General features: G+C 44.9%; 1 protein-coding gene across 9 annotated transcripts in view; it reads right to left on the reverse strand.

Annotated features, from left to right (window-relative positions):
• Nucleotides 1–22798, reverse strand: part of LOC139540882 (unconventional myosin-IXb-like) — a 101621-nt gene that overhangs the window by 19249 nt on the left and 59574 nt on the right. For 7 of the 9 annotated variants that reach the window (XM_071344913.1, XM_071344909.1, XM_071344915.1 and 4 more), the window contains exons 3-19: nucleotides 20429–20523; nucleotides 15618–15680; nucleotides 14359–14458; nucleotides 12015–12115; nucleotides 11572–11701; nucleotides 10975–11064; nucleotides 10702–10818; nucleotides 10309–10443; nucleotides 10064–10185; nucleotides 9683–9824; nucleotides 9277–9472; nucleotides 8076–8151; nucleotides 5296–5409; nucleotides 4179–4218; nucleotides 1227–1349; nucleotides 971–1051; nucleotides 509–619 (exon numbers count right to left, since the gene is read on the reverse strand). In XM_071344913.1, the coding sequence (XP_071201014.1) occupies nucleotides 509–619; nucleotides 971–1051; nucleotides 1227–1349; nucleotides 4179–4218; nucleotides 5296–5409; nucleotides 8076–8151; nucleotides 9277–9472; nucleotides 9683–9824; nucleotides 10064–10185; nucleotides 10309–10443; nucleotides 10702–10818; nucleotides 10975–11064; nucleotides 11572–11701; nucleotides 12015–12115; nucleotides 14359–14458; nucleotides 15618–15680; nucleotides 20429–20523 (1836 nt within the window). Of the gene's footprint in view, nucleotides 1–508; nucleotides 620–970; nucleotides 1052–1226; nucleotides 1350–4178; nucleotides 4219–5295; nucleotides 5410–6966; nucleotides 7060–8075; nucleotides 8152–9276; nucleotides 9473–9682; nucleotides 9825–10063; nucleotides 10186–10308; nucleotides 10444–10701; nucleotides 10819–10974; nucleotides 11065–11571; nucleotides 11702–12014; nucleotides 12116–14358; nucleotides 14459–15617; nucleotides 15681–20428; nucleotides 20524–22798 lie in introns of all 9 variants that reach the window. The other 2 variants (XM_071344910.1, XM_071344914.1) reach the window with 2 other exon arrangements.

Raw genomic sequence — 22798 nt, forward strand, 5'->3', positions numbered from 1 at the left:
GAGGCCGGTTGGACCAAATTATCTAAACAATGTTGGAGGCGGCTTATGGTAGAGAAATGAACATTCAATTATGTAGCAACAGCTCTGGTTGACATTCCTGCAGTCAGCATGCCAATTGCACGCTCCCTCAAAACTTGGGACATCTGTGTTATTGTGTTGTGAGACAAACTGCACATTTTTAGAGTGTTTCTTTTATTACCCCCAACACAAGGTGCATCTGTGTAATGATCATGCTGTTTAATCAGCTTCTTGATGCAAGACACCTGTCAGGTGGATGGATTATCTTTGCAAAGGAGAAATGCTCAGATGTAAACAAATATATGCCCAAAATGTGAGAGAAATAAGCTTTTGTGAGTATGGGACCAACACTTTACATGTTACGTTTATACTTTTGTTCAGTATATATGTCAAAGTTACGGTTAGCTATTGGTAAATAATCAACAACAGATATTGCTTCCTTCCCGGGGTGTCTGCTGGCTATCTGAGTCAGTGAACAGGTACAGTGTACCTGGAAGGTGTACTTGGCTCCATAGCCAGACCTTCGGATGCGAACCGTCTCCAGCATGCCTGTGTAGCGCAGCTGCTGCAGCACCAGGGTCTCATTCAGACACATCTCCTTCTGTACACACAGACACACAGCACGTCGTTAGAGGAACGAACTCAATAATTTTCATCATCTTGATTGTAAGTAGTAGCCTAAATGTTCTTTATTTATGCATACCTATGTACGGATAACGTAATGTATAATAACTGATACCAATAATGTATAGATGCTTATGTGTTATAGATGACTCCTAATGGAACTGTACCATGTTTTACTATAACTGCTTTTAGTGTCACAAAACTATGAGTTGTGTGGTTTTTAAAATCTGTATTTCGTATCGTCAACTACCGTATCATTGTGGATGGACACTTATAAAAAAATAAACTCCAACTCTGGTAAAACATGTTTTTAGTGAAGTGACTTTACCTTCTCAGAGTTGGAGCGAATACAGCGGACGAAGAAGGGCTCTGCTCTGCCCAGATTCTCCAGCAGCTTTGTCAGAGAGGTCTGTCAATGTAAAATAGATTTCATGTCAATTAAGACTTACCTCAACAAATAAACATTTTCCCATGTTCTGCATCTGCATTGTATGAAGTTTGCATTGTGTGACGTGTGGCTATGTATTTTCAGGTGTATGTTAGTGGCTGCCTGGCTGCAGTATTTGCTGGTGAGATCAGCTGACCTGGAACTGAGCGCTGATGCTGGGGGTCTTCTTCTTCTTGTTGAGGTGATGCAGAGACTTGGTGGAGCGGTCGTGGATGGTCCGACCGACGATGAACTTCAGCGAGCGAGAGTCCAGCAGGCTCTAAGGAACAGCATCAACACCACAGAGTTCTAAACGTCTGCAGATAGCTCAACAGTCTCATTGACACTCTCGGAGTTAAATTAAATATTTTGAAGGAACAAGACCCTCTCACTGGCCAGTTTATTAGGTACACCAAGTTCACAAAAATGAATCGCTCCTACAGACAGTCAAGTGGCCATAGCTTGGTATATACAGCAGGCAGACAAGCATTCAGTTACTGTTCAATTGAACGTTAGAAATGGGCAAAACAAGTGACCTAAGCAACTTTGAGCGTTGTATGATAGTCGGTGCCAGACACGCAGGATCCAGTATCTCAGAAATGGCCACCCTCCTGGGCTTTCACACATCTAGGGTTTCCCGAGAATGATGCAACGTAGGCAAAGTACACCATATATACTGTATTCCAGGGTATTTGGAAATAGCCACAGGATGGTTTTGCAATACTGTCAATACCATTGAATATTTCTTTGAAGTTTTTCAATAACTTTTTAATATTTGTAGCTACTTTTTAAGTAAATACCTGCAGTCAACTTGTGCAATACGTTAGGAGATAAAGCAGATTGGGTTCTTCATTAAATCGGTCGGATTAGTTTACAATATTAAGCTTACTGTAGTCTCCCAGAACAGTTGAGCCAGTCACGTAGCTTATGCCTGCCCATATCATAAGCCCACCATGGGGCACTCTGTTCACAACGTTGAGATCAGCAATCCACTCATCCACCATCCACACAACGCCATGCACATGGTCTGTAGTTGAGGCCGGTTGGCTGTACTGCCAAATTCTCTAAAACAACGTTGAGGGGGCTTATGGTAGAGAAATGAAAATTAAATTCTCTGTCAACAGTTGTGACACAAAACTGCACATTTTAGAGTGGCCTTTTATTGTCCCCAGCACAAGGTGTACCTGTGTAATGATCATGTCTTGATATGCCACACCTGTCAGGTGGATGGATTATCTTGGCAAATGAGAAATACTCACTATAAGGGATATAAATGTAAATGTAAATATAAACAAATTTGTGGACAACATTTGAGAGAAATATGCTTTTTGTGCGTATGGAAAATTTCTGGGATATTTTATTTCAGCTCATAAAACATGGGACCAAAACTACATGTTGCATTTATATTTTTGTTCAGTGTACATTAGTGAAACACATTCGGCAGAAAATAGCTTAATTTTCATTACATTAGAAGTGCAACACAATTTGGCTGGCAGAACTTAATGAAAAAGCAATTTATTTTTTGCAAAAACAATGCATGGCAATCATATTTTATGTTTATTATATAATGTAGCAGACACATTTCCTAATGTTTTGTTTAAAGGTAATCTTGCATTTTACCAGAGAAAAGTAGGATGGCTACACCGAGTCAGAGCGCTGTCTGTTGATAGAATGCCCGTTTTGCACTTCTCCACTCGGATGAGAATTCACACAAGCACAAAATCAGTCTGATGCCAAGCAGAAATTACAATAATAAGCATTTTAGATCCGTTTACAAAACGCAGCAAGCTATTTTCCTGCGCCAAAAAACTAAGAATTCTGCATTAACGCGACCCCTAAGTTATCTTGCTTGTTATCTAAGTAAGTGGTTTAATTAATAAGGTGAAGGGGCATCATATTGTGTTAGCTTTCTGCCGTGCTTGAGTCAAAGCCCTTTGGGTGAGTTCTGTACAGCTGCCACTGCCATCTTCTGATATCCTTGCGTTTTTTGTCCTCCGTTCTTGACCCGTCTGCTCCTCCCCCATCTTCTCAGAGCAGAGCAGGCAGGCCCGTTGCCCTAGCGACTCCAGACTCCACACAGACACAGCGTGTACACATGCGACTCCAGAGCCAGTACCGTTTTCCTTCTGACAAGCATGTCAAAACTTTGTTCATTTGCACAATGCAGCTCATTCACTTGTATTATGTCCAAACTCAACAAAAATTACATTTGGTAGCTCCTACCTATATATGTATAATTTTATGAGCTGGATTGCCTGTCTTTGCAATTAGTTTATTCTCATTTGCGCTTGTTAGCATATCTAGCTAGCAGCCTCCATGGAAATTCGCTATTACTTGTGCAAATTTTGTTAGCATTCTGGCAAAAGACGGACAAATATGGATAGCACCCAACCTTAGCGCGACAAACAAAACACATCCAGTCAGTGGCAGTCCTGTGGGTGAAAACAGCTTGTTGATGAGGTCGAAGGAGAATGGCAAGAATCGTGCACGTTAATAGGCGGGCCACAAACAGTCAAATAACGGTGCAATACAACAGTGGCGTGCAGAACGGCATCTCGGAACGTACAACTCGTCAATCCTTGTCACGAATGGGCTATTGCAGCAGACGACCACACCGGGTTCCACTCCTATGAGCTAAAAACAAGAAGTGGCTCCGGTGGGCACACGAACACTGGACAAATGAATGGAAAACAGTGCATGGTCCGACGAATTACGGTTCCTGTTGCATCATCTGTTGGCAGAGTCAGGAGTTGGCGTAAGCAGCAAGAGTCCATGGACCCATCCTACCTGGTGTCAACAGTACAGGCTGGTTGCGGTGCTGTACCGCCGTGCAATCTGCAGAAACTGCGTGACGCCATTGTGTCAACATGGACCAACATCCCTGTGGAACGCTTCCAGGTTGTAGAATCCATTCCCTGAATAATTCAGGCTGTTCTGGAGGCAAAGCGGGATCCGACCCAGTATATGGAACATTTTCTATCAGATTATTTTGTGATCTCATATCTCAAGATTTATATTTCTTGGATTGTATATTCCATTTATTTTTCAAATGACATTAATGTAGGCGTGCACATAGCTGGCGTATGTATGTATGATGTATGAAGTTTACCTTGGGTATGATCTGTTTCTGCTTCGCGTTCTTGTTTTTCCTGTGGGGAAGGGATAGGTTAGTGAGAGGCTCAGCTCAGAGACGTCGCTGAGAAGGTCTACGGGTGAGCATGGGGGCGAGCCGTGTTAGTATGGTGAGTCATGCTCAGTCAGTGAGGTGTGAGGGCTTGCACCTGGAGTATGGGTGGGATGACAAGGGCTGGGGATGATGGAGGGAGGTTGCGGGATGGAGGAAGGGGGAACCTAGCCAACCAAAATCAGCCCGGCCGAGACCCATACGACCTATAGGATTACGAGACATGTTCCCCCAGCTATCTTGTTCTCATCACTACATACAGAGCATTATATAAGCCTTGGGTTTATAGTGGAACTGTTGCCATGTGCCGACTATACTGCTTGACAGTGTGTTATATGTGAGATCAACACTCAACTTTTGTTTGATTTCTTGACTGTGTTGAAAATACTTGCATAGACTATACCCAACAACTATAGTTTTATATAAGTTAAAAGAAACAATCATTTGTAACAAACTTTTACGTTATTTTTGACTTCACATTCCTACACAGTTTCATCTAGAAGCCAATGCATTCAGGTGAGTAATGTCCTTGTTCATGCAGCAGCTGATATTCAAGCCATCAGTGCATCCTCAGCTTTTATCAAGGCCTCTGCATCTCCATTAATGCCCATATGGGCAAAAGCTTTGTTGCGCTACAACATCAGCCTCATGCTAATCAACATCACATTGGGACCCAGTCTCTATTGGCCTTGCATTCCACTATCACGAGCAGCCTTGTGTTGTTGGGTATCCTTCTGCAAATAATTAGGATTCCTGTGAGGAGGTCTTTGTTCGTAGGTGCATTTTTCATGAGGTGTGGTCTCAAACACCGAATTACCTAGCCTGTGTATTCAACTGTATGTCACGGGTTGAGAGCTTTAACAACCATGTGAGGTGAAGCCATTTTTTTGTAGTCAAATCAGGTGTGCTAGTGCTGGAACAAAATGTGCAACTAAGGGGATACCTCAGGGGGACTAAGGTTGAACACTGTTCAAGCTGGGTTGGACTTGCTAGGCCAAGCTGGGCTGGGCTGAGCTGGAAGGGGCCAGGGCTACAGACTCACTGAAGGAGGTGTCGAGGGAACCGCAGGCGACCCCAGGACTGCAGCAGCTTGCGAGGGTCTTCACCATCCAGCTGCAAGTCCTTAATGGAGCTGATTATCTGGGCATGCATGTCCCTGATTCAACCCAGCAAGGGCCACAGTGGGTGAAGAGGACGGTGGGTAGGAGACATAGGGAGGAGACGGGAAGGGGGGGTTGGGCACGGGGCATAAGGAGAGGGCAGGGGATGTAGGAACACCACTGTTAGAACACCTCGAAAGACAGAAAACCCCCCCCACCACCAAAGAGAAACACAGACAGAACCGTTAGAGGTCTGAAGTCGATAGCAAGTAAAACTTCTGGTTAACATGTGGAACAATGCCACTTCAGTTCAGACCACCCAGCCATTGCTGCAGTAGAAAGTGAGAGGTTGTGCACGGTGTGGATGTTCGCACACACCATACTCCTGTAAGTAAGTATTGTGAGCATGCATTCCTGAATCAAAGCTTCAGTGGTTGACATCTATTCTCCATGCTGGTGTTACACTGCTGGCGACTGGGATTGGTCATTGGACTGGTTTTATACTGGTGGTAAACTGGGGTGGACTGGTGTTGTTAAGATGGCTGTTCCTCTGGATCCATGCATTACTGTACTTACCACTCTGATCAATAAACCAAGGGAGGTCAGGCAGGAAGGGACGGGGCCATAAGTAAAGGTACCATAGGGAAAAAAACAGCCCCTAGACATGACATCTTCAGAATTTTCAGGTCTGAAGGAACCAGATAGGGGGAAGCAGTATGGCGGAAACTCCCCCAAGCTAATCGAAAGCCTAGGTGGAGCTATACCCATATTACTAACACCTATCATCTCTGCAAACACATAAGGGGTAGGGCCCTAAGGAAGGAGCTAGGGGTGGTTTAAACAACTGCTCAGTTCCTCTCAGAGAATGCTCATATTAGAACAGGGGCTTTTGGTCCATTTAAAAAACTACAATGATGCATTTAACTTTCTCCGTAGGCAATTGTTTATTACATTTCCAACCTCATCACTAGTACTCCAGGACCTGAGACGTATAGCACTTGCCCTGACCCGTTTCATTAACTAAACTTTACTACTACTGTTTATTAGTGTGCACACGTTCTTAAATGCTGTACTAACCTTATATTAGTGTGCCCAGCCTTTCCAGTTGTTTCCTCCCAGTAAATCAGTAGATTATCAGAGCAGAGCAGCACTAAGGCCTTCCTGTGTTCTACATTAACAATATTAAACCAGGGTGTTGAGACAGATTACCATGGCCGAGAGATGGAGAGAGCGCGAACGAAATGTGAGAAAGTAACGAGAGCAATGTGGTGGAAAATAGAGCGCTAGAACGGGGGAAAAGAATACGAACAAGATGCAGCCTGTTGATGATTATAAAGGAAAATGTTTGCCGTGTTTGATGTTTATATGAAGTATTTTTCTGTAGTCTGACTCTGCATGTTTCATATTAGGACTTCCCTTTCCAAACTAAAGAAACCTATGCCTGCTGCAAACCTTCATGACGTAGAATCTCTCGTGTATCTCTGACATTATCAATATGAGCAAACTCAGAGCGGGAATGAGCCAGAGACTAACTGCCCGTAAAAACAATACTGTCCCTTCCTCCTGCTTGACCTCCCTCCATCCTTCTTCCTGCTCTCCTCCAGTCCACTTACTTCTTACTCTCATAGCTAGCAAAGATGTCTTCGAAGGCCTCTAGTGGGCGCTCGTCAGAGTGATCAAAGTAGAAATCGAGCATAGAAGCCCGTCTGTGGAGGGGAGAGAACAGCACACGGGGTCAACCCAGGGGCAGGGGAAACAACGCAGGGGACAGGATGAGATGAAGGAGGATTCATTCCACCATAGAGATATTATTGCATTTCTATGGATTTGACAGAGTTTGTCTCATACAAGCGACCAGGAAGCACACATGGGAGCCAACTGTTTCATTCAGTTCCATTTACCGGGGGACTAGTAGGAGTTCTATTTGGCTCCCAGTACAGATACACTTCCTGAACAATCTTGTGATTCATAATCATGATAACACTGTCTGATCCTGCTTTCATGTCATCCTAGGCGCAGGGACACGGATCCCACAGTACGGATGCTCACCCTTTCATTTGTCATCTTTGTGACAAATGGATTTCCTAAAAAGACCTTTACAAATAAAATGGGGATTGATGACCAAATCCACAAATCACAACGTGTTCTCTGTGAGAGGCCCCCAATCAGGGACTAGTAAGGGGCTTGTTATTGTAAGACAAACTGATTTAAGTTATTCTGGTTAATCAAAAATACAAATCTTTTGTCTCTATAGTATAGATTCAGTGATATGACTTGGTCTTGGATCAAGGTAGTCGGGTTTGTGCATTTAAAGTGGATTTCTGATGGAAGACTGAGGCATTGCCCGTGGGCTTTAACGCCACAGGCGCTCTGGTAGATTGTAATCACTGTGAACACCTGCCGTTGTGCCTCAGGGGAGAGAGCGCGAGAGAGACCCATCTGTCAATCACAACATCACACCCAAAACAACAGTAGAGGAAGATGGCCCATTTCCCAACACTACCAGAGTATGTCTCAATTTCCACACTAACATACTATCTAGTACGCATGGCGAGGGCCAGCCATTTTTTGTGACCATGTGACCTGACAGGAAAAACACACGAGGGCCCTATGCATGGGCAATACATCACTTCTTTCTAAGTGGTATGGAAATGTGGATATTGGGACAAATGTTGTTTCCCTTCTTCCCTGTGTGTCCCTCTGTCAGAGGTCTGTGCCTTACCGGTACATCCTTTCTACAGGCGTGTTGGACCTCTGCAGCTCCCCCAAAGGAGTCCTGGAAGTGGGGCGCTGCACACCTGTTGAACACAGACAGACATCAGACACACATATCGGTTCTAAAAAGACAAAGACTGCACCGCATGACTCCTGCCTGTCAAAAAAACAAAATAATCCAGTTGAGTCCTTCCAGGGGCCATTTCCCTGCTTTGTTTTTCCTTGATTCAATTTAATACCATTAATCCCTATTAAATACCCTCTTACGTCAATGGGCCACTTTTCTCATCTAGTCAACAAAACTTCTCTGGCGGATAATGACTGAAGCTTGCAGGGAAAAACCTGACATTTCAAAAGCCTCATGTTCCCCCCCCAAGCCCTGCTAAACTAATTAAGCGAACACAAGTAAGCCTACTGCAATTGTTGGTTACTGTGCATGGGTAGTACAGTTCTAACTCTGAGACATGGCTGTAGACTCCTATAGTGTCTAAAGCATGTGTACACCTATACAATCAGCCGCCCATTGTACTACTGCTCCAGCTGTACACGTACCTGCATTGTTCTCCTGCTCCTGCTCCAGCTGTACACGTATTCTACTACTGCTCCAGCTGTACAAGTATTCTACTACTGCTCCAGCTGTACACGTATTCTACTACTGCTCCAGCTGTACACGTATTCTACTCCTGCTCCAGCTGTACACGTATTCTACTCCTGCTCCAGCTGTACACGTATTCTACTCCTGCTCCAGCTGTACACGTATTCTACTCCTGCTCCAGCTGTACACGTATTCTACTCCTGCTCCAGCTGTACACGTATTCTACTCCTGCTCCAGCTGTACACGTATTCTACTCCTGCTCCAGCTGTACACGTATTCTACTCCTGCTCCAGCTGTACACGTATTCTACTCCTGCTCCAGCTGTACACGTATTCTACTCCTGCTCCAGCTGTACACGTATTCTACTACTGCTCCAGCTGTACACGTATTCTACTACTGCTCCAGCTGTACACGTATTCTACTACTGCTCCAGCTGTACACGTATTCTACTACTGCTCCAGCTGTACACGTATTCTACTACTGCTCCAGCTGTACACGTATTCTACTACTGCTCCAGCTGTACACGTATTCTACTACTGCTCCAGCTGTACACGTATTCTACTACTGCTCCAGCTGTACACGTATTCTACTACTGCTCCAGCTGTACATGTACCTGCGGTCTTGGCGGCCCAGCGGCGTCCAGCCTCGTTGAAGGCAGCCATTCCCCTGATGGTGGCTCGCAGGATGCCCCAGCGGAACATGGCCACAGGGTCCATCCCGATCAGCTGACGCACGTAGGCCCGGTCACTGCTGCGCAGTAGAGCCACAATGTCCGGACGCATGTGGTCCGTATTCTTCTCCCGGAAGTCCTGCCAGGAGAGTCACAAGGAGACGGTTAAGCATGTTGAGGCCATTTTAGAGTTGCCGCTAAGATTATTAACACACTGAACAATAATTAGATGTCACTAACAATGAACAGTTACACAAATGCAAGAAGCCTCCCCCAACCCCCTAGACATTACATGATAGTAAACAGGGAGTCTGACTGTGTTGGTGGGTGGTTGTCCATCCATCCCTACCTTGATCTGGTATTTGACTTTCCCAGCAAAGTGGTGGATGACAAAGGCAGGCTCCATCACAGACGTGGGCACAAAGTACTTATTCTCCTGGTGCTGCTGCTTAAACTTGGCCAGCAGGGTCTTATCAGTGGCATGGGGGAAGCTGAAGAGAGGGAGAGAAAATAGAGAGAGGGAGAGAAAAGAGGGCGTGAGAGAAGGAGGGGGAGACGTATACCGTTTGAACATGCATCTCATCTCAAATGTAATTTATTGCCGCTTACAGGCAACCATGTAGCAAAGCAAATCTTTAGGCTGCAGTCACTTCTGGCACATGAAGATCAACACATTTTTGGGTGAACGATCCCTTTTGTGGAATATGGGGGGGAGGCTTGAAGTCCTTACTTGCTCTCCTCGTCCAGTAGGTAAAGGAGACCAGTGGGCTTCTTGCTGATGAGGTGGATGCAGCCCACGTTGTCAGTGTAGTCTATGTTGTGCCAGGTGATGCCCTCCGCCTGGTACTCCTCCTGTAACGGACAAATAACACGGTCAGAGCTAAAGACAGAGGATCAGGGCTGTTATGCTGTCCTTATGGCACCATAGAATCTGTGTTATTCTATTTCAATGAGGCGCACCCAGGGCCAACCCACCTGCTCAAGTTTGAAGATATGCTGGTTGAAGTAATACTGAAGCTGCTCGTTTGCATAGTTGATACAGAACTGCTCAAAGCTGTTGGTCTCAAAGTCCTCAAAGCCAAATATGTCCAGGACCCCTATTGACAAACACTGGAACAGAACAAATACATACAGTAGGTCAGTTCGAAACGTAGGTAAGATGGCCTAATAATGTCACCAATATCATACTTGAGCTCTGGGTAGTTCATTCTTTTTTCTAGTTATTTGCGTAGTAAAAATAGCTTTTTTTTCTAGTTATTTCTGGGGAACTGCCGACATGTCTGGCCTTGACAATGACGAAACATGGAGAGGGGAACTCTAAGCTGCATTCCTAGGTCTGTGCTGTTGTGTGTTCTCTCTCTCTCTCACAGGGACAGATTCCTCCATGTCTTTCTTGTTGAGCAGTGCATGATTGATGCGCAGGACAATCCAGTTGAACAGTGCACTGTACAGAGACTTGGCCATGGAGTCTCTCGCAGTGATGGCCTGAGAGACAAAATGGGAGAGAGACAGAGAAGGGTGAATGGGAGTAGACAGACGCACAGGGAAAAGGAGGAGACCAACACATGACACACAATTATCCTGGGGAATAAATCCAGCAAGATAATGATAGGCCCTGAATATCAGTCTATGGTTGCCTACCTCACTGTGGCTGTAGGGCAGAATCAGCTTGTCATTGACTGTCACCGTTTTCCTCTTAGTTAGTGCCTCGACCAGCAACTCCTCTTCCACCTGGGAGGTCACACAGAGAGAGATGACATTACACTCACAATTCTCAAAGCTTGCGACATTACTAGGGACAGACCAAAAATACATACATTTAGTGGAGAGGAGGCTTCCTGTATAATCATTGGGGAGAACCAGGCATCGTCAGTGGAAAATAATAGAACACTCACTGTTTGGGGATGTTAGTTAGGATGAAACGGATAACCAGCCACATGTTCAGGTTTTTACAATGCTCTAAACTCAACTACATTTGTCTCAGTGAAACACGAACACTCCTGGGCTCATTTTAACTGTCTCCTTGGAGCAGGGATCAGTTTGTCATTTTAGATCATAAAATTAACATGGGGCCTGATCCTAGATCAGCACTCCTACACTGAGACGCTTAGTGCGCAGGCCCCAATTTAAAAAAAATAGCTGAATCAGTGTTCCCACACATATTGCATCCCTCCAGGACTCAGAGTAAAGACTACTCGCTCATTGATGTGTAGACGAGAACAGCAGAGCCATTGTTACCTTGAGCAGGTCTGAGAGGGTAGCCAGGACTTCGGGTGGTCCCACGTCCAGTCCCTCATCTCGGCCTGTAGACGTCTTCATGTACGTCACGTTGCCCAGGTACAAGATGGCCGACAGCACAGAGAAGATCCTGCAGCAGACAGACAAGTGTCATTATCATAGAACCACAATGAATAGAACAGGCCTTCCTTCTACAGTATTTCAATTTTTCTGCCATATTGGATGCACATTACTGCCAACTACTGGAACAACTGCATCAGAGGAAAGGGTTGTCTGGCTACGTTTGGGCAGGAGATTCAAGTGGATCCAAGTACCGCCAACCGACTACAGCATATGCAAATCTATATGACCCATTTGCCTTTTAGAAAGCCATTTAATGGATCAAATGGGGTGTGGTGCCCTTGAATTAGTGGAGATTGACTGCCCATGGCATGTTCACTCACTGTTTCTTAGTGGCAGACAGGAAGCCCACCATCTCCATGGCCTGCTGCAGCCTCTCAAAATCATGACGCAGGTCTTCCTCATCTTCGATCTTAAAGTTTTGCTGCACAGAGACAGGAGAATGGGGAAAGCGAGAGCGGTTCATTAACATGCAGCGCACATATGGGCAGGAAACAAGGAGAACAGAGCATATGCAGGCAATTCACTGCATAACAATGACACCGCATACCAGGTTTACTACCACTGAATCAGATGGGAAATGTTACCTTGAGCCAGTTCAAGTACAGGGAAAGACACTATTAAGACATGCGGAACCCAGGAATAGAATGAGAATCAAGGTACAAAGGTTTATACAGTTGAAGTCGGAAGTTTACATACACCTTGGCTAAATACATTTCAAATCAGTTTCACAATTCCTGACATTTAATCTGAGTAAACATTCTCTGTCTTAGGTCAGTTAGGATCACCACTTTATTTTAAGAATGTGAAATGTCAGAATAATAGTAGGGAATGATTTATTTCAGCTTTTATTTCTTTCATCACATTCCCAGTGGGTCAGAAGTTTACATACACTCAATTAGTATTTGGTAGCATTGCCTTTAAATTGTTTAACCTGGGTCAAACGTTTCGGGTAGCCTTCCACAAGCTTCCCACAATAAGTTGGGTGAATTTTGGCACATTCCTCCTGGCAGAGCTGGTAAAACCAAGTCAGGTTTGTAGGCCTCCTTGCTCGCACACGCTTTTCATGTTCTATAGGATTGAGGTCAGGGCTTTGCGATGACCACTCCAATACCTTGACGTTGTTGTCCTTAAGCCATTTTGCCACAACTTTGGAAGTATGCTTGGGGTCATTGTCCATTTGGAAGACCCATTTGCAACCAAGCTTTAACTTCCTGACTGATGTCTTGAGATGTTGCTTCAACATATCCACAATTTCCTTCCTCATGATGCCATCTATTTTGTGCACCAGTCCCTCCTGCAGCAAAGCACCCCCACAACATGATGCTGCCACCCCCGTGCCTCACGGTTGGGATGGTGTTCTTCGGCTTGCAAGCTTCCCCCTTTTTCCTCCAAACATAACGATGGTCATTATGGCCAAACAGTTCTATTTTTGTTTCATCAGACCAGAGGACATTTCTCCAAAAAGTACGATATTTGTCCCCATGTGCAGTTGCAAACCGTAGTCTGGCTTTTTTATGGTGGTTTTGGAGCAATGGCTTCTTCCTTGCTGAGCTGCCTTTCAGGTTATGTCGTTATAGGACTCATTTTACTGTGGATAGAGATACTTTTGTACCCATTTCTTCCAGCATCTTCACAAGGTCCTTTGCTGTTCTTCTGGGATTGATTTGCACTTTCGCACCAAAGTACGTTCATCTCAAGGAGACAGAACGCTTCTCCTTCCTGAGCGGTATGACGGCTGCGTGGTCCCATGGTGTTTATACTGGCGTACTATTGTTTGTACAGATGAACGTGGTACCTTCAGGCGTCTGGAAATTGCTCCCAAGGATGAACCAGACTTGTGGAGGTCTACAAATGTTTTTCTGAGGTCTTGGCTGATTTCTTTTGATTTTCCCATGATGTCAAGCAAAGAGGCACTGAATTTGAAGGTAGGCCTCAGAAGCTTCTAAAGCCATGACATCATTTTCTGGAATTTTCCAAGCTGTTTAAAGGCACAGTCAACTCAGTATATGTAAACTTCTGACCCACTGGAATTGTGATACAGTGAATTATAAGTGAAATAATCTGTCTGTAAACAATTGCTGGAAAAACAGCTTGTGTCATGCACAAAGTAGATGTCCTAACCGACTTGCCAAAACTATAGTTTGTTAACGAGAAATTTGTGGAGTGTTTGAAAAACAAGTTTTAATGACTCCAACCTAATTGTTTGTAAACTTCTGACAACTGTATGTAGTTAAGGGCATCTGGTAGAGGACGATAATAAAGGTACTGTACAGAAGAGAACACCGCAGAAAACCAGATAGGGGTACCTAGGGAACTAACTAATGAGGATGTGGCTCTAGATTTAGTAGTGGTGTATACAGTAACTGGATATATACTGCTTGAGGTAGAGAAATACATGTACTGTGCTAAGAAAAACATTACTAGTGTAGTTTAACTATGTAAATCCAGTGTGTGTGTGTGTGTGTGTGTGTGTGTGTGTGTGTCATTGGGGGGTGCTGAGGGGAGGACGGCTCATAATAATGTATGGAACGGAGGGAATGGAACGTCATCAAACACATGGTTTCCATGTGTTTGATGTTGATACCTTTCCACTCCAGCCAATACCACTTGCCTGTCCTCCCCAATGAATGTACCACCAACCTCCTGTGGGTGTGTGTGTGTTACCTGCTTGAGGTAGAGGTAATCTTCAGGCTGCAGCAGTTTGAACTCCTTGCGCTCCTCCTCTGACGCTCCCACCAGCAGATAGTAAAACACATGGTAGTTCCTACAGGAACACAAAACCATGTTTAGTATGTTCAGTAAAAAAAAAAAATTGTGTGGATACAGTGGGGTTTTCGGCTTATATTATTAGTTTGCTTTCGTTATTTGGTGAAGGTGATATATTTTAAGGTGGCAATAAATAAATAATTTATTTAAAAAAGGTGCTTCTTTTATTGTGAAATAAATCACATTTTATTGGTCACATATTTAGCAGATGTCACTGCGGGTGTAGCGAAACACTTGTGTTCCTAGCAATCAGAAGTCAACACTGTGGTAATATTAGTTTCCACCACCCAACATTGACTCTGTGTCTATAACGTGCCAGCCTAGTAATGAGCGGGAATGCTGCTATCACTTGTTCCAGTCTTGCCATCATGTGGCCGGTCAGCTTGCATTGTTGTAAAACCACACGGGCGTAATGAGTTTCCATGTTTACTACTGAGTCTCGCTGACATCACAGACACAGGCAGACAGAGACACACAGGCAGACAGACGTGATCAAAACAGAAGCTCATTTAAACAGACGTGTTGGTATATGAGTGTGTCATTGGGGGGTGCTGAGGGGAGGACGGCTCATAATAATGCATATAATACTACAACTCCTGTAATACTACAACTCAGACACATCTAGTGACAAGGGATAATTCTGTTTATAGGCTATGCCAACCCCAACCAAGGCATTTGTAGTAGAAATAGTAGCACTTTAAAAAAATGATTTAACCTTTATTTAACTAGGCAAGTCAGTTAAGATCAAATTCTTATGATCAATGACGGCCTAGGAACAGTGGGTTAACTGCCTTGTTCAGGGGCAGAACGATAGATTTGTACCTTGTCAGGTAGGGGATTCGAACTTGCAACCTTTCGGTTACTAGTCCAACGCTCTAACCACTAGGCTACACTGCCGCCCCATTACGGTGCTAGTCACGGGTAAATAAAGTACACATTTCATTTTTAGTATCAGTTCCCATATTGATGCAACTCTTTGGCACATATTCTGGCTGGGTAAAAAGTTAGCTCTGTGTCTAGGCCCGAAAGTCACCCTTGGACATGGCATGTTAACTGAATATGAAAAAGGCAACCAGGGGATCCTCCCTCTGTTTGTACAGAGGGCCTCCACAGGTCAATGGGGTTCAAAGATCATGACCCCTGCTGTTGCCCTTTACCTCTCATTCTTTTCTCTGGAGACCAGACGAGACTTCTCCAGGAGATATTTCTCCACGATTGCCCTGAGAATGAGGGAGAGAGGAGAGGTGAAAGGGGAGAGAGAATGAAAACATCAATCAAGTAACACTGGAGTTAGTCTGGTCCTTTCACTTGGCTCTGTGTCTATTGAGGGTCTCGTGTTCGTGTGTACGTGCGTGCATGAGCGAGTCCATGTGTATGGATCGTAAAAGTGAAAGCGGGATGGCAGTGACTGAGGAGGAGGGGAAGCAAAGGCAGATGGTCAGTGGAACAATAAAGACTTGAACAAAGAGTCCAGATATGGACAGCCTTAGCCTGGTGCATAGTGGCATGGTCATGTTAACGTGCATCAACATAGCGACTACAAGCAAGAGTTTAAAACTGCTCTAATTGAATTTCAGGCACGAGGAAAACATTAAGCTAATCTTCCTGTTTGTTGACACACTAAAAATAGAGTGTCAGGGCGATGGCTGAGTGATGTGTGTATATTAACCCCTTACATTCGTGGAAATTGGTCTATATGGATAGGGCCAAATTGAAATGTTTCTAACAGAATAACTATAAAAAGCATACCAGTCTAAAATATTACACTTGATTTTGTGCATTTTTACATTCCTGTACTTTTCACAGCATTTGTCAGTAACATAAGAGTATTCATTGAAATTGAGGTAGGTGGTGCAAGATAATAAAAAACTATTACAACAGTTTGAGTGAGGTCTAACTGGTGTCACCAAGTGGCCACACACCTCTCCAAACTGGGCACAGTTCCTACGTCATTTCAATACACTTATGATTCAAGGAGAGAGCCTTCAACTATAAGGTGCTTTTAGCTCTTCTGGCTTTGCCGTTGAGGAAGTGAAGCAAGCATAGTTTTGTTTGGAACACAGCCCTGCATCCCCACCGGCACACAATTACTGTCGTTGTTTACGCAATCCAAAAAACATTTAATTATAAATCTCAATCTGGGTCCGGTGGGCATCATGGCTAGCTAAGTTATAAAATACGATCTTATAGTGTTAGGCTTTCAAAAAGGCACTTCAGACCGATTGTAAATTTTGGTCCGCCGCACAGAATGGAGTCGTGCGTGTTCCACGGCTACTTTTCTTCACAATACAAACAAACAATTAGCAGGGCATTGCGCTACTTTTCCTCACTTGTGGCATCTTCCTGTCACGTGCGCGGTGCTCAAGTTTATAATGTCTGTCAGTCAAAACCCATACAGCGCTGTGGAGCGGAAAACCTGAGCTCTGACATGTATAGCATGTTACTGTACAGCCACTGTGTTCCAATGTAGGCACTTCTCAAAGACAATCTGGCATTTTCAACTGTTTACAGGATGACAGGTGCTGTGAGTGGAAAGGGTTAACACTAGTAGCTCAGGCAGGCAGAGTGCCCAGTGCTGGGCATCGAAACTTCACTAACTGGCCCTCTGTCTCTTTATAGAGCTGATCTAATAGAAAGCAATGCCAGGCCAGAATGTGCACTAATGCATTACCACAACCAAGCTAAGGGGCTGCTGCCTATAATATATTATCTTCATCCTTAAGGTACATATGCAATGCAGACACACTATGACCGATACAGACAGACAGACACACAGTTCAAGACCAGACTATGGATATTGGATAGATCCTCAAACTAAGAAGCCACTCCAGGTATCACAGTGAGAGTCTAATCTCCAAATCCCAGGCAGTGAAAGCTAGTGAGACCCAGTGAGCCACCCAGACTAATTCGGCGCTGAGCGGTAGAACCAGGGTTTCTGTTTTAATCATTTAGCAGAGGCCCTTGTCAAGAGCGACTTACAGGAGCAATTAGGGTTAAGTGCCATGCTCAAGGGCAAAGACAGATTTTTCACCTAGACGGATCAGGATTTGAACCGGTTACTGGCCCAACACTCTTAAATCACTACGCTACAGTACCTTCTTTCCTTTGCTGCTCCACACACTGCTGCACAGCAAGCCTTTGTTCAGCAGAATGTCAGCACTGTCCAGCTGTAATCAATGGCTTCTGACTGACAGACCCTCTACTACAAGCATAACAAGCTCAACCAGCACTACTACAGCTCAGCCACTGAAGTCTCAATCGCAACATTTCAGCCATCGATATTCAATTACTTTGACCCCTCTCAAGCTAAGCAATTCAATAAAAAGCGATGTGTCCCTGTTTTAGGTTGCCTGACAACTCAAACTAAATTATTCCGCTGCTCTATGTTCGCTACATACTTCAGTTTGAGACTGCCATCGTTGAAGTCGTTTGTGGTGCTGCAGGATTGTTTTGAGAATACAGATAATTTATGTTCAAAAGATTAATCCACCCAGGACTCATCCATCTACATTGAGGAATAGACATTGTCAGTCACAGGCTTCATTAGGAAATGTATTGATGTTTTACCCACAATAACAATCCGGACATGCCACAACCAAAAACCCTGGATGAACGGAGATATCCGTACAATGGTGAGAGCCCGTACTGCAGCATTCAATGTCAGCAGAATGAACCCTGATGACTTGATGGCGCGCAACACGTACAAGGAAAGCAGGTATGAGCTTCGCAAATCCATTAGGGACGCAAAAAGACAATACAGACTCTTGAATTGATGTTTGAGAACTCAGACTCGCGTCACATATGGCAAGGACTACAGACTATCACAGACTACAAGGGCAAATCCAGCTGTGCGGTGCCCACCGAAGCCTCCCTCTCAGAAGCTCAACACTTTCTATGCTCACTTTGAGGCAGACAATACCGAGCCATCCAGGAAGACTCTCGCTGCTCCGGACGACCAGGTGCTTCTGCGCTCAGAGGCCGACGTGAGGAAAACTCAAGACTTGAATGCTCACATAGCCGCCGGCCCAGGTGGCATCCCTGGCCAAAAAAGGTGACACGCCCAAATGACTATCACCCCTCAGTGTGTGCTGACCAGCTGGCGGGCATCTTCTCAGACATCTTGAACCTGTCCCTGTCCCAGGCTGTAGTCCAACTGTTTCAAGACCACCACTATTGTCCCAGTGCCCAAGAAAGAAAAGGTGACATGCCCAAATGACTATCACCCCGTCGTTATGGAGTGCTTCAAAAGGCTGGTCATGGCACACAAGAACAGCATGCCAGGCACACTGGACCCACTAATTTGCCTACCGCGCCAACAGATTCACGGGAAATGCCATTTCTATCACTATTCACACAGCCATAACACAATAACTTCTGTGTGAGAATGCTGTTCATTGACTACAGTTCAGCATTCAACATCGTTGTTACCTCCAAGCTCAGAACCCTGGGTCTGGACACCACCCTCTGCAACTGGATCCTGGACTTCCTGACGGGTAGACCACAGGCTGAGAGGATTCGCAACACCTCCTCCACACTCTCTTAACACAGGGGCGTGTCCTCAGTCCTCTGCTGTACAATGTACACCAACGACTGCGTGACTTTGCACGAAATTTGACATACCGCCCCTGGGTCCTCTCCAAATACTACCGCCGCGCCATGACCGTTTGCATCATTGCCTGGTACGGGATTTGCTTGGTCCACGAACGCAAGGCCCAGTACATCACTGGCATGCAGCATCAAGGACCCCATACACGTGCTGTTCTCTTCCTTACCGGCAGGCAGACTGTATCGGAGCAGGAGGTCTGAAACCGTCTCAGGGCCTGTTGGTATCTACAAGCCATCAGACTGCTGAACAGTTGAACTGACAACCTGCTCTGATTCTCCACACCTTAGCACACATCTACATAGACATACATTCATGCCACACACACACACACACCTGCTGCTACCAGACTCTTATTATACTGCTCAGTTTATGCACTGCCCCCCCCCATTCACCCCCTTCCCCAATACAAGTGTAAATATTGGACTATAAAATGGTGCCTTGTATTATACTTACGCTAAAATCTTTATTCTGAGCTAATTACTTTGATCCTATTCTTAACATTTATAATTTCTTATTGGTTTTGCATTGTCAAGAAGAAACATGCAAGTAAGCATTTCGTTGGATCATCCGTATCACGTACATATGACGAATAAAACTAGGTGACTAGGTCAAATGAGTGGCGTTGTACAAAACAAAGTCAGTGATTGGATCATCTCTAACCAATCACTGTATCAAAGCCAATGATGAATTTTCAAAAACACCGCTTTACCAACGTGCTTTCTGGCTCAACCCACTGGTCTCAGGGACCAATCAGAATGGTTAGAATGTGTTTTTGTTCTGAAAACCGTAGGGAGATTCAGACGCATTGCGGAGAAGAAACTAACGTCTATGGGCATGGTGTAGCGTTTGTAATATCTTCACTGAAACGTTTGGGAGCAGCACCTCTGTTAGAGAGGAAATGACAGAGCAGAGCAGTGTGTGACGCAGGCGGTAACCAGAGAGACTGCAGGCAGAGAGAGGAAGGAGGCTCTGCTTTAACTTGGGCCAGGCTTCAAACAGAAACAACCTAAGACACAACTAATACCATACAAGGCTAGTGAGACGTGTATGATGGAAGTAACAGCCGCTGTCTGCTGTCATGGAGGTTTCTGCTAGTCACATTACAGTTCTACTGAATTTCAACGGTAACTGCCTTGTGGCTGCCTTTGAGAGCCGGTGTGAGTGTGCTGATGAGGATGTTGTTCGTGTTGAAGGGGCAGAGTATGGTGTGGGTGTGTGTGTTTTAAAGTTTTACATACATACTCAGGAACATTCAGACAGGAGGAATGTAGTGTGTGTTTACAGGGTTACTCAGACAGACAGAGACAAGAGGATCGACTGTGTCATCACAACACACAGTGTGGGCCAACGGTCAGTACTCACCCTCTCACCACCCCGCTCTCCAAGTAGTTGACCTGGATGAACTTCCCAAAGCGGCTGGAGTTGTTGTTGTGGGCCGTCTTGGCATTCCCAAACGCCTGGTAGAAAGAGACCGAGAGAGAGGTCGAGATGGTTACTTTCACTGTGTGGACCATAAAATGAGTCTAGTTAAGAAATAGGAATAACTACACTTATGCTAAAACTGGGGCTATTAGAAGCTGCCAATGTAACCAACAGTCTGCTCAGAATGACAACACAGGGACCTCAGTGTCCAGAAGTCAACACTAAATGAAAACAGCAGCTGAGAGACGAGAGGGGACGACGACGACGACTCCTCACTTTCCCTCCCTGCCCCCTCCTTTCTTCTCTCTTGCAGAAGTCCAGGGGATGACACTAGGCCAGTGAGATCGCTGAGGGTATGGGGAGACTGTTAGGTCTAGAAGCCTCCCCCCAGCCAGGGACACAAACCCAGCCCTGCCACCAGTCTGAATGGGGAGCCCTGTTCGCGCACACAGGCAACAAAAGGCAGCCACAGGGGAAGTTGAGTCAGTGCATTTTAAATAGGAGCCACATTGTACAGGGAGCAGTCTGAATTTGATACAGTGGTGGTTGAATAGATTTAGAGCGGAGGGGGTCCTCAAAGAGGGGGTAAGATTCCTTACAGTGAACCGTTGACCCATTTCCACTGTTCCAATAGACTGGCTGCCTGGGTATTATGCAGTCTTTACCTATTGCTCAATTTATGAGCAGAAATACACTCACTATATCAACTTAAGCTCCAGGATGAGTGCTGCTGGAAGAATAATAAACTACATTTTTTGAGGGCACAGAAAAGAGTTGGAACTTTATGAAAATAACTAAAACTTGAAGCAAATAGAGTGTAGAAGCAGGAGTTGACAGGGGGAGACAAAAAGCCTGTCTGAAATGTCGTCATCCGTGGCCAGGATTATGTGTTGTGGTTTAACGTGAACCTCCTCGTTCCCAGGAGACTGTATCCTCATGCTGGTGTGTGTCAATGTCTGGTTGTGTGTGTGTCTGAATGTATGGTTGTGTGTGTTACTGAGGGGGCGATAACATTGACACAGGGCCAGGTTAAGGCACTGTCAGCTGGCATTGACCGCCAATCCATCTGAATGGTGCCTAGTGTTGTCAAACGGTTGTCCCAGGGTGAAGGCTAGCAGACCCTGGGAACGTTCCCCTGTGCTCAGCCTCTCTGCCATGGAGGGAATGCTAAATGTGTCACAGCATCATTCACATTCAAACAGCCCTCTATGCAGCCTTTGTGATTGGTTGAGAGGCACATCAGTTAAGAGGAAGTGGCTCAACGGCTTGGCTACCCAAGCAGAGCGAAATAAAGGCTGACCCCCCTTTTTGTTAAATGGAGAAAGAGAAGGTTAAGAGAAAGCAGATGGAGAGAGAGAGAGCAAGGGGATTGGGGGAACAGAGCGAGGAAAAGCAAAGGTAGAAGATCGAAAGAGGAAGAAAGGAAGGGGAGATGATTTTAAGATTCCACAGTGTTAAGCGAGAGTGTACACACACATTTAATATATGGACGCCTGACTGTCTTGACTGGCTCCTTTTTCTAGTGTTCCCTGGCAGCTGGCCCCCCTGTATATTTCCACTACAGAAGCCCAAGGCTCAGTTCCCCATTCAGTCCCTTAGCGGGCCACCTCAGACTCTTAACACTTCTCCTTACTAATCACAGCCTTACACGCTAATCGTTATTGTACGGACAGGCATCTCAGAAGTAAGATCCTTGGTTTAAATGACTGATATTTGATTCCCAGTATCACCGCCAGGCTCTGACCTCACAACCACTTGGCTACATGCACAATAGATTCCTAAGCTGCTTATTACGACGAACATTAACCACATTCATAGGAAATGCATTGACAGTAACAAATCAGGCTCTATCTGCATAACCTATAACTGGAGGCTGATATGTGATTAGCACCAATAATGTAACACCACAACAACCAAATGGTACTTTTAATGACAAAAAGAATAATGACAAAACACTAAATTACAAGGCCAATATTACTAGAGACAGTAACATTCATGTAGGTCAGAGACACTGTGGGACATTCAGAGAGAGAGATATATATATATATATACACACACAGTGCCTTGGGAAAGTATTCAGACCCCTTGACTTTTCCACATTATGTTAGACGCATTCTAAAATGGACTAAATAAAACATTTCTCAGCAATCTACACACAACACCCCATAATGACAAAGCGAGAACAGGTTTGATTATTTTGAATAGATTTGCAAAAATTAACAAATACTTTTACATAAGTATTCAGACCCTTTGCTATGAGACTCAAAATTGAGCTCAAGTGCATTCTGTTTCCATTGATCATCCGTGAGA

Source organism: Salvelinus alpinus, chromosome 16 (genome assembly GCF_045679555.1).
Source record: "Salvelinus alpinus chromosome 16, SLU_Salpinus.1, whole genome shotgun sequence".
Lineage (NCBI taxonomy): Eukaryota > Metazoa > Chordata > Actinopteri > Salmoniformes > Salmonidae > Salvelinus > Salvelinus alpinus.